Source organism: Saimiri boliviensis, chromosome 2 (genome assembly GCF_048565385.1).
Source record: "Saimiri boliviensis isolate mSaiBol1 chromosome 2, mSaiBol1.pri, whole genome shotgun sequence".
Classification (NCBI taxonomy): Eukaryota; Metazoa; Chordata; class Mammalia; order Primates; family Cebidae; genus Saimiri; species Saimiri boliviensis.
The window spans coordinates 191098088-191110154 of NC_133450.1; the positions used below are offsets into that span (position 1 = coordinate 191098088).

The 12067-nt window shown below is 54.8% G+C and overlaps 1 protein-coding gene across 1 annotated transcript; it reads left to right on the forward strand.

The window, feature by feature from the left end:
* The first annotated feature begins 1446 nt into the window (after positions 1–1446).
* On the forward strand, positions 1447–5693 carry FOXE1 (forkhead box E1). Its single transcript, XM_039475048.2, has one exon. The coding sequence runs from the start codon at positions 2136–2138 to the stop codon at positions 3249–3251; it is 1116 nt and encodes a 371-aa protein (XP_039330982.2). The 5' UTR covers positions 1447–2135; the 3' UTR covers positions 3252–5693.
* The last annotated feature ends 6374 nt before the right edge of the window (positions 5694–12067 follow it).

A 12067-nucleotide genomic window follows, 5' to 3' on the forward strand; every position in this document is an offset into this window, starting at 1 on the left:
GTCAAGCAAACGCTTCCAGCATTTCCACAGACCTGGTCGACTGAGCGAGGATCTGGGCTTTGCCTCGCTCTTCCGAAAGCAGCTCCCCAACGCTTGGCCGGGCTAAGCCCGCCCTCATCTCACCACCACGAAGAACGCAACGCGACGAAAACCCTGGATAGCCCATGCTCGCCTGACACCCTCCGCGTGGCCCTGCACCCACAGCCCCGGCCCGGAAAGCTGCATCTGGGCTGGAGCCATTGGAACCCGCGCCAGGGCCCAAATCCTACGGCTAGAAGGGGCCTCGGAGATCAGCACATGTCCTCCAGCCGATATTTAACAGAGTAGAACACTAAGGCCCTGAAAGGGGACAGGGACAGGCTCTGGATCTTCCATTGAATGGCCAGGGAGTGACCCAGGCCAGAGGGGCCGCGCCGCGAGGATCTCAGGTTAGGACCAAGTCCTGGCTCAGGAACAGTAGGAAAGGAACTCAGAAATTGGACACCCATGAAACATACGTGTCCTGACTGCCCGCCCCTTCCCCTGGAGACGTGCCCACCCGTCGCAGCTCTCTCTCCACTCCCCGGTAACCCGCAGCCCTCATTTCATGCTGCGGGAAGGGGCTACTTGGCTGCCTTTGAGGGTCTTCAGAGCTATCCTGGCTCTGGGGAATTGGAGGAGGAAGTTACCTAACCTGCGTCATCTTTAATCCATGCTCCACCATCCATCAAATAGAGAAGGATCCTGGGCCTCTCAAAGACGGATGATTGGGGGTAAGAAGGTGGCCTTTCTCTAAATATCTGCCTCTTAAGGACTTTTGAGAGACCCAAACCCCCGGTATAGTCGAGGGACCTGGGGCCCAAAAAGGGAAAGTGGCTACTTCTACCACCCAACGGGGACGCTCAGTCTAAAAGAGACACAGGTTGGAGACTCCGCTAAGCAGCGGAGAAGTAGCAGTGGGGCCACAGCAAGTCACCTTCCCTTTCGGGCCTAGGTATCCTCATCTAAAGATGGGGGGACTGGAGTGCCGAGTGGCCGTGGCAGCCACAATTGGGGTTTGGAAACCGTCCTGAAAGGTCCTAGGAGCCGGTGTCCCGAAACTTCTCCCTCCCCATTCCCACAAACACCGGGCGCCCTCTCGGCCAATTCTCACCCTCTCGGGACAAAAAAGTGAGACGAGCCCGTTCTTTCATCTGCGAGTCCCAGCCCTTGGCAGAGGCCTGAGAAGTCCGAAAATCCTGAGTTCGGGCGCTGAGGTCTCCTCATCCGGGCGTGGAGGGAGCCGGCCCAGGGGATCTGCAAGCGCCCTCCCCGCCCTGACATTGTGGGGCTCCAGCCGCCGCCACAGCTGCTTACCTGGGGAGGTGCGCCCGAGCCCTGGGGGGCGGGCAGTCGGGGGGCGGGCAGGGAATCGGTGCCGCCCCACGCTTCCTGGCCCCTTTAAGGAGGGGAAGCCGGCGGAGGGAGGAGCCGGTCCAGGCGTGTGCAGGGGAGCGCCTCGCCAGAGGTCCGCAGGGCCGCAGACCCGCGCCGCGGAGAGGAGCAGCCTCAGGGAGCCCCGCCGGGGCCCGCGCCCCGACCTCACTGCCCTCTCCTCGCCTCCCTGCCCGTGGCGCGGCCAGCCGCCTCGGCCTCAGGGGCAGGGCATGGGCGGCCCCCGCCAGATCGCCCCGCGCCTGCACCGACTGCCCTCGCCCTGGCCGTCAAGCCCGAAGCCTCTTCTGTGTGCACAGCCTCGGCGGTAATCCTCAGACCAGCCGGCACCCCAGACCAGCTGCAGCCTCCCCAACCTCGGGATCACTCTGGACCCCTCGACCGCCCGGCACCAGCGCGCACCGGACCCTCCAGCCGGCGACCGGGGCCCAGTGCCGGTCCCGAGGCCGCCGCCGCTGCCCGCCTCGAGCTGCACCACGCGGGCTGAGCCGTCGGCGGGCGGGTCGGTCCCGAGCCTTCGTCTGCGCCGCGCCAGCCCCAGACGGCGGACGCCGAACCTCCAGCGCACGCCGGCCTGGGCAGCTGTGCTCTCGGGGCCGGCCCGCGAGGACGCCCTGAGTCTCCGCAGAGTGGCCGAGCGTTCGTCCCGGGGACCTCAGGTCCGCCCCCGACCCCCGAGAGCGGCGGGGACGCAGAGCCCGGGGGCGCGGGACGCCCGTGTCATGACGGCCGAGAGCGGGCCGCCGCCGCCGCAGCCGGAGGTGCTGGCTGCAGTCAAGGAGGAGCGCGGCGAGACCGCGGCAGGGGCCGGGGTCCCGGGGGAGGCCGCGGGCCGCGGGGCGGGCGGGCGCCGCCGCAAGCGCCCCCTGCAGCGCGGGAAGCCGCCCTACAGCTACATCGCGCTCATCGCCATGGCCATCGCGCACGCGCCCGAGCGCCGCCTGACGCTGGGCGGCATCTACAAGTTCATCACAGAGCGCTTCCCCTTCTACCGCGACAACCCCAAGAAGTGGCAGAACAGCATCCGCCACAACCTGACGCTCAACGACTGCTTCCTCAAGATCCCGCGCGAGGCCGGCCGCCCGGGGAAGGGCAATTACTGGGCGCTCGACCCCAACGCCGAGGACATGTTCGAGAGCGGCAGCTTCCTGCGCCGCCGCAAGCGCTTCAAGCGCTCGGACCTCTCCACCTACCCGGCCTATATGCACGACGCGGCGGCCGCCGCCGCCGCCGCCGCCGCCGCCGCTGCCGCCATCTTCCCGGGCGCGGTGCCCGCTGCGCGCCCGCCCTACCCGGGCGCCGTCTATGCTGGCTACGCACCGCCGTCGCTGGCCGCGCCGCCTCCGGTCTACTACCCCGCGGCGTCGCCCGGCCCTTGCCGCGTCTTCGGCCTGGTTCCTGAGCGGCCGCTCAGCCCAGAGCTGGGTCCCGCGCCGTCGGGGCCCCGCGGCTCTTGCGCCTTTGCCTCAGCCGGCGTCCCCGCCACTACCGCCGGCTACCAGCCCGCCGGCTGCACCGGAGCCCGACAGGCCAACCCCTCGGCCTATGCTACCACCTTCGCGGGCCCCGACGGCGCGTACGCGCAGGGCGCAGGCAGCGCGATCTTTGCCGCTGCCGGCCGCCTGGCGGGACCCGCCTCGCCCCCAACGGGCGGCAGCGGTGGCGGCGTGGAGGCCGCGGTGGACTTCTACGGGCGCACGTCGCCCGGCCAGTTCGGAGCTCTGGGGCCCTGCTACAACCCTGGTGGGCAGCTCGGAGGCGGCAGTGCAGGCGCCTACCATGCTCGCCATGCAGCCGCCTATTCCGGCGGGATAGATCGGTTCGTGTCCGCCATGTGAGCCGAGCATATGAACAAAAACTCAGATACCTCGGCTGTTCACACGAACTACGTTTCCCGCAACCTAAGAACAGGACTGGAGAGAGGACTCAGTTGGGACCCACGTGGAAGGGATCGAGAGGGCCACAGAGGCTCAGTCTCCCCACGCACAGCGAATGCACCCTATTTACTTTGTAAATGGGAGGAGGTGGGTCGAGGCGGCCAGAACCCTTGGACGGGCACAGCGACCCTCGATGGGGCGAAGCCCCCAAAAGAGTTGCTTTCTGGCATTCCTCGGGGAGAGTCCTTGGCGGTAACCAGAGGGCAGCGTACTGTCAACACAGAGACCAGAATCCAAATTGTGGGAAATCACTTAACTTCAGCCTTCCACGTGCTGCTGGAAACTCGGCCCCTTTTACGCGGCTCGGCCTCTAGCACCTTTGACTGCGTTACTATAATAAAAGGCTCCGCCGCAGCGCCTTTCTTCTTAAAGTGAGGACAAATTTGCAAAGCAATTAGCCTTTTCTTCTTTTTTAAATGGGAGAAATCTCTGCTCTTGTTGACTTGGGCTGGTTTTCCCTGCCTCTGAGAACTGGAGACCTAGCTCCTAGTTGAACTGTGCCTCGGCGCCCCAGTCCCATCACCTGAACCTTCAGTCTCTCCCATCTGTTACTCGAGAGGGCTGCAGGACTCTACCCACCGCCCCCGGGTTGTCATTCAGGGCCCCATCATCTTGGATGCTGCTCTGCATATTTGGCAGCAATGATGGGCCACTCGGGGCCTCTGAGTAGCCAGCCAAAGCCTCGCCGCTCATCTAGGGAATGGAAAAGCAACTCATGGCCAAGCGTCTAACCTAAAATCCCATGATTGGCTCCAGGCAGCAATTAATATCAGAACTTACCGATCTTTTGAGCAGGATGTACTGGTCATTCGGTAGCTGTTACTGCCGAGTCATAAATCTGGTTTTCCATTATAAGGCAGATAGAAATACATTCGTTCATTTGTGCAGTTTCTTGTCATCAAGCAGCCCTGACCCAAAGGGTGAACTAAAGTTTAAGGAGATGAGAGGATTCAGGGAGCCGGCTGGTGACACTTTTCAGTAGTTGGGGAGGGCCTTTCCATCCCCAGCACCCCTGCTACACCTCAGCAGCCTCCCCATGCAACAAGAGAAAAATTAAATTGGGCAGTCTGTAAAGTGAGCTTTAGAAAGAAACTGGAATTTTAACTCCGTTCTGGATCTTGCTTAAGTAGCAGCTCACTAAAATCAGAGAAAGTCCAATATCTCTCCCACCTTTCCCCTGAGAAATCTTGTAAGTGTAAGTTTCAATTCTAGAGCAAACATTTTCAACATTAAATATTTCGGAGGTTGCATTCACAGCTTTTAGATAAACTGGAGTGTTCAGATGGACTGTTTTAATAAAAATCTTTGAGCAAGTGAGTTCTGGCAAGAGAAACTCAGCCTCTTTCTGTATAAACTTGACAGGGAAAGGTTGGGAGTGCGAAAAATAAGATTGTATGAAAAACATTGGTAATTTTTATTTTTTAATTTGGGGACTGCACTATCCTTTTCACGAAGACATGAGAACTTGGTTCAGTCCAAATGGGGATTGTGTAAATCAGTGCTCTCCATTAGAAATAGGGTGAAAGCTGCATGTGTAATTTTTTGTAGTAGCCACATTAGTAGAGTTAAAAGAAACAGGTGAGGTTAATTTGAATGATATACTTAACCCAACATACAAAAAATATTATGATATCAACATAAAAATGGAGATGTTTTACTCTGTTTTCACATGAAGGCTTTACAATTTAGAGGTTTTTTGTTTGTTTGTTTGTTTGGAGATGGAGTCTTGCTCTGTCACCCAGGCTGGAGTGCAATGGCACACTCTCAGCTCACCACAACCTCCACCTCCTGGGTTCAAGTGATTCTCCTGCTTCAGCCTCCCAAGTAGCTGGAATTACAGGCGTACAACACCCGGCTAATTTTTGTATTTTTAGTAGAGATGGAGTTTCACCACGTTGGTAAGGCTAGTCTTGAATTCCTGACCTCGTGATCTGCCCACCTTGGCCTCCCAAAGTGCTGGGATTGCAGATGTGAGCCACCGCCCCCCGCCTTGGAGTGTATTTTACACTTACAGCTTCTCTAAATTTGGACTAGTCGCCTGCCAGGCGTTCAGTAGCAAACTGTGTCACACTGTGCAGCTCTAGTTGCTGGCCTTCCCCAGCTTTGGTGGTGGTCAGTGACCATCTGGAGGTTCAAGGCACTTAAGCCCCGACCCTGCCACCCATGGGCCCAAATCCCAGACCCAGACTTGTGTCCTTGGAATAGCGCAGATATTGGGCTGCCATCCTCTCCCTAGGAACCTTTGCAGGTATGGAGTTCAAGGGTTCTCTACCATGCAGCTAGACAAGCTGGCTGTCCCAGGTACAGAGAGAGGTCTGGATGCCTTGCCTGGTTGGGACGAATGGGAAAGTAAGAGTACTCTGCCCAAAAGTTTTGTTCTGGGCTGGGGAAGAGCCCAGGTGTAGGACTGGGGCTGCAGAAGGCTAGTTTTTGCACCCCGTTAGTGCCAGAGGTGAGCCTTTCTGTTTCCTAATTAGCAAGTTCAGTGCTTTGACAGCACCATTAACTTTCAGTCAGTCCCTTCTCCTCTCCAGTTGCTATTTGTGAAACGGGAATTTGTGCCTGCTACCTCAGATAATTTTCCTGAAGTTAAGCGAGAGTAGATGTGAAAAGTGCTTTGTAAACTGTAAAGCGCAGGGCATAGCAGGGCTGAAAGGCTTTAAATAAGAGCTTGTAACAAACACTCCTGGAGTGTCACGATAAAGCCCCGGGAAGAAGAAAGAAAGGTTGGGAAAGTGGGCGTGCTCGTCCACCATTCTACTGTCAACCTGGGGGACAGCTAAGATTGTGCCAAGGGCGAGGGTAAGCACCAGGCGAGAAAGGACGCTGCGGTGAGGGATTTGGGTGTGTGCTGCAGGAACCCAAGGGACCCGGAGACACGCGAGGATTGGGATCAAGGCATTGAAGACAGAGCGACAGCCCTTTTCAGCCTCCATCGGCCGAGGATACGCTGAGCTCGCACACCGCCCGGGCCGGGTGTCGGCGCCGCGCAGGGGAGCCAGTGCCTCGGAAACCGTGCCCGCCGCCCCCAAGCCTCACCCACAGCGGGGTCGCGGGCGGCCCCCTTAGTCCGCATGACTGAGATCCTGAGAACATTCCGCTGCACGTGGAACTTTCTAATACTAGGAGTTGGCAAACCACGGGACGGGACCTCCCAGGCCCTCATCTGGGGGCTCAGAGACTAGAGGTGCCTTTTTTATATTTTTTTCTTCTTCATTTTGTGAACACAGAAAAATCGTTTGTCCCTCTTCAGCCCCTGCACACCCCCCGCCCCCCGCGACGTGTGCAGGCGCCCCGGGGCTGTGGTTAATTAGACACGTTCTTTCCTAATTGCCCAAGGCTCGTTAGAATTCGCCCTAGAGCCGTATCATGAATTTTCTTTCAAATTAAGTTTGCTTGCAATTAAGCTTAGGGAACCAGCAACAAAAGCAGACTTGGCCCGAGATCGTTCACTGCGGAAAATGGATTAGAGAACCTTCTTCCCCCACTTAAGGGGAAAGATTCCTGCGGCCAGCTCTTTGGGGGAAGTGCCCCGACCGCAGAGGCTACGACGGGGGAGCAGGAAGCTGCTCGCGGCAGTCGGCCTAGGCGGCAGCGGTGGCTTTCCTCATCTGGGCGCTGTGGGCTCCGAGAATAGTAAGGATAACGTCCTCGAAATGACTTCCGCACAGTTTGAGCCGAACTACACAGCGATGACTTGGAGCTGCGCTGTGGAGTTAGTTTACCGAACACATTCATGAACATAATCTCATTTACAAAGAACTTTGTGAGAATTTTCTTTTACTAAAATTTTTTTCCTGTTACAAAATCAACACGTGTTCATTGTTTTAAACGAAATAACAGGTAAGAAAAATAAAGAAGGAGGGAAATAACAGCAACAACAACAACAAAAAAAAAGACGGGAAAAAACCCAAAGGAACCCATATTGGCCCAGAGAATGCAAGGTTAACACTTATGTGAGTATCTTTTCTGGATTTTGTTTTTGCTTTTGTCTTTTCCCCTGTACAAAAGGCCTGGGTCTTGACTTTGCCACTGAATTGCTGTGAGGTCTTGAACAAGGTCCTTCCGGCACGGGGTGGGCTTGTTTCCCCATCTATAAAACTAGGTGCAGGCCCCCTCTTACCCTTTCACATTCTCTAACTTCCCTTCGTTTGCTCACTTGAATGCAATATGCACTTCTACAAGGGCCAGGAACGAGGCTTGGGGGCGAAGGGAGGCAAGTTCTCCTGCTGTTTTACACAGGAGACTGAGGTCAGCTGCAAGGACATTCCCTGGGAGCTTGCTAGAAATGCTGGTCCTCTGGCCTCACTCCAGACCTCCCAGATCAGAACCTGCCTCTCTGTAAGACCCTTAGGTGACTCCTATTCCCTGACCAAAGAGAAAGAACTTTGAAAAATATGAAACAATGTGTTACTAAGATTAGAGATGCCAGAATGACTTCCAGAAGTCTCCTGTTTCTGGCCTGGAACCCCAGCTAGCACTGCAAGGCTACCTTCTGGCTCTGACTGCAGAGAGCACAGAGGACTGAGTGGCAAGGGGACAGAGCTGGGGCGGAGTGCTTCATCTCCTCCTTTGGGTACTTTCTAAGTCTTGGAATGCTACCCTTAGACTGCACCTCACCTCCTGTTTCCAGCTCTATGGGTGACTGTGGCAATGATATTCAACAAGAGTATATCTGGAAACATCTTGAAAGCTGGGGTGACAGAGCTGGAGAAGGAAGCCAGGTCCTGACTCTGGGCTGAGGCACTGTAGGGACTTTGGGTTCAATCTCTACCCCTCCTAAGCAGCAGTCAATTGTCTGAGTATGGAATAAACTTTGCCTCTGACCCGTCAGCTCTGGCCCAGAGTCTGAGGTACTTCAGGGTTTAAGAGAAAAACGAAGCTTTCTGTTCAGGACACAATGGCCAACTGGAAGCGGTCCCTGTCTCCAAGTCGGTCTGGGCAGAGGGATCCTCTAGTAGAAACTCTTAAGGTCCTCAGTGCCCTAAGGACCTCTCCCCTTCCTCGAACACATACATCTTCCTGAGCTTAGCTTTCTGTATGTGCTCAGCCTGTTCCTGAGGGTAGGCATGACAAGATGGTGGGGGGGGGGGTGGTGGTGGTGGTGGAAATGTCCCTGATGAAAAGCAGTTCAGACAGGGGCATGTATTATGAAGGACGAGGCAGGAGCCCAGATTGGGAAAGCAAGTTCCCAGGATCCCCTAACATGGGGAGAACCAGGACTCGCATCTCCCTGCTTGTATAAGTTCCCAATGGGAATAAATAGGAATACTGGAAGTGTGTGTGGAGCCTCCATAGAGCCAAAGAAGGGGCCTGGGACTTGCCCAAGATCTCACAGCTATAAGTGTCCAACCTGGGCTAGAACCAATGCCTCCCCCAATGGAGACTGCATTTGATTATCATCTTAATGAAGGTAATACAGAAGTAAAAGTACCGGTGAAGATGTAAAGGTAGGGACTAAGGAATGGGGATGGAGTGCAGTTGAGGGATGGACTTCCCTGTTAAACAGCTTAGAACTACCTAGAAAGTAGTGTAGTTAGTGCTTCTCAGGCCAAACTAAGCAGCCAACAAAATTTTAAATGGGATGGACAGGCGGCGGGGAGGGGGGCAGATGGAAGACCCGTAATAAGTTCCGCTCTCCTGCCCCTGCCTCTCTCCAGCATCTCCTCTTTCCAGCTGAGGCCAAAGAAGAGCCCCTGGCATGGTCCTCAATGCTTGGCCTCAAAAGAGGAAGGCTGTCTGTTCAATGTGGCATCCCTGAGCCCCTCAGCCAGCCCCACACTACCTCTTCTGAGAGCTCAGATTTCCAGCTCAGCCTAGAAGGGTTAACCAGGAAGTATGTAGTCAGAGAGGCCTGAGGAACAGCTGTCAGCCCCTCCCAGGGTGAGGAAAAGACTGGGAAGCCAGAATCGGGTGGATCTCAGCCATGGTGCAGAGCACCGGTTTATCTCGCTATCTGAGAACCTGGAACAGCTTCTCAAGTAGGGGTGGTCAGGGCAGAGCCCCAGCCATGGTTTCTCAGGCATGAAGGCACTCTGCAACCAGGCAATACATTGAAAGCCACCACCTACCAGGACTCAACTCCCGCCTCTGCTCATGGCCCCAGCAGCCAGCCAGGACATCCCAAGGGGACTCCTGCCTCCATTCTGTCCCTGCTGCCAGCCTTACCTCCCTGAGGCTGAGCTCCAGCCCTGTGGAGTAGGCTCCCTGCTGTTGGCAGTAGAATGCTTCAGCGCCTCACCTGACACTTGGGACCCTCGGTGATCCTTACGTTAACCTTCTTGCCAGCTGTATCTCCCATAGCTGCCTTCCCACACCCCTAGGCTGCAGCTAACACACCACTTGCTGTTCTCTGACACTCCCATGTGTTCCCGTCATCATGAATTTGCCCTGACCATTCCCTCTCCAGGAACCACCTAACCCCATGCCACGCCTCCATAGCTGCCAGCCCAGTAGGACCCTCTTACCTCTCCTGGATCACAGTGTTGGCCTCCTAATAGGACCCCCTGCTTCCTTGGTGGTTCTCCTACAGCAGCCAATGTGTGACCCAGCTCAAAGGCCAGCCAGACCATGTCACTCTCTCACAAAGGCCCAGACCTCGGGACTGGGAGTGCAATTAGGAACATGACTTTTCCACAAGCAGTCCTATGAAGGGTTTCTCATACTATGAAAAAATTACATTTAATATGAATGTTTTCAAAACTTTCCCCTCCCACATCATAACACAATTCTTTTATTCCAAATTTTTATCAAAACCTCACACAATGATTCAATCTTGTGTGAAGTGGGATCTGCTTTCATTTTCCCTGCACAGGTGCTCACAAAGAAAGAATGGTGTCCTCTCCTGGGGACTGTGCTCAGGGCTTTTGATGGCAGAGCTGGGGGTGACCAGATGGACCATGCTGAGGACAACTGTCCAGTGGGCAACTCCAGACAGGCATGGAACAATCCACCCTCTTTCTGGCGTATAAATATCAGCTTATCTTGTTAAGTCTGAGAAGTTGTTCTAGGCACTGCTAGTTGTCTACCCACCCATCTTCTTCACTTCTTCTTTGCTCACAAAACCCTGATTTTGTTCAGGTTTCAGTTGGTCGTGTGTTTTAGGGAAGTCTTATCCCTTAGCAGTGAATCTTGACTTGCATAAGGTAAGCGTGGTAATCATCCCATCACTCTTGCCAGGGATTGACTTGGAAATAGGTACAGGATACTTTCTGGGCCAATGAGATGTTCAGGAAAGTCTGCTGTGGACTTCTGAAACACATTTATTTGGTCTTAACAAGAAATGGGAAGAGAAACAGGCATGTGCCTGGCCAGGTGCAGTGGCTCATGCCTGTAATCCCAGCACTTTTGGAGGCCAAGGCGGGTGGATCACTTGAGGTCAGGAGTTTGAGACCAGCTTGGGCAACACAGTGAAACCTTGTCTCTACTGGAAATACAAAAATTAGCCAGGCATGGTGGTACATACCTGTAATCCCAGCTACTCAGAAGGCTGAGGCAGGAGAATCGCCTGAATCTGGGAGGCAGAGGTTGCAGTAAGCCGATATCGCATCACTGCACTCCAGCCTGGGAAACAGAGCAAGACTCTGTCTCAAAAATCACAATGACAACAACAACAACAAACAAATGTATCCTAACTGATACAGAAGGTGACCGTGACAGGGCCGGGGAAAACTGATTCTTGACTTACTCCCTTTGAGCTCTTTCCATTCTTATAAATAAATGTGCAGGTAACAGATTATCTAGCTCTACCCCTTGTTTTATGGAAGAGAAACCAGAAAAAGTAACTTTCCAGGTTACAGTCAGTTAACATCGTAGACCCTAGTCTAGGACCATTTCACAGCTCCAGGAGCTCAGCAGGAGCACAACTAATAATAATCCTGATAATCCTGACATTTTCCAAAAGCCACTTTGTTCAGGGGGTACCAAGCACTTTCACAGGTGTTCTCTCTTTGGATCCTCACACTCCCCTGGGGAGCAGCAAGTTTCAAATATACCCTTTGCAGGTGAGGAAACTAAGGTCCAAGAAAAGGAAGTGATAAGCTCAAGATCATGTGACCGTTGCACACAGGAGGGACCAACCCTCAACCCGGGTGTAATGAATCCTCAGTAAAATGAACCAGAAGTCTGAGGCCCCTTCCTCCCTGGATGTGGGAATCAGGAGGCTGGGAGAATCGCCTGTTAGTGTTGACTGGAGCTTGGGAATCCTCTGGCTTTGGGCCTCCGAGTAGGGTGGATTCTCCACACCCCCAGCCTATCTCCCCAGGGCATGTGAGGCTTAAAGATAATGTCTTTGAGTGTGTGGATCCAGTTGCTTCAGATCCAACAAAGTAGGATGGTTAGTGACCAAGCTGAAGGAAACTGGCTTTTGCTAAAAACAAGTCCTGCCATTGTGGGACTCCTGTCACTCCACCCAGAACCCTCCCAGCTTCAGCCAGCATCGGTTCCACCAAGGCGAAAGCTGCAGGAGCAGGCCTGCAGTTTACAGAACACCTGGGAGAGGCTGTGGGTAGCTGGGTAATTTCCAAATTAATTGCAGGAGAAAACTAACAAAACAATCTGCAGGCTAAGCATCCCAGGAGCTCACCCATGAGACTGACAGCCTGGAATCCAGCGAGTACAATGCCTCCGACCACAGACTGGAGGGCCCGTCCTCCTTTTGGGGAGGAGGGCTGACTTCCAACAAGGACCCGTCTGGGCCTGCAGCTGGGCTGAGAGGG

Coding starts and splice junctions, on each gene's coding strand:
- FOXE1 (XM_039475048.2), top strand. CDS start 2,136: ATGACGGCCGAGAGCGGGCCGCCGCCGCCGCAGCCGGAGGTGCTGGCT.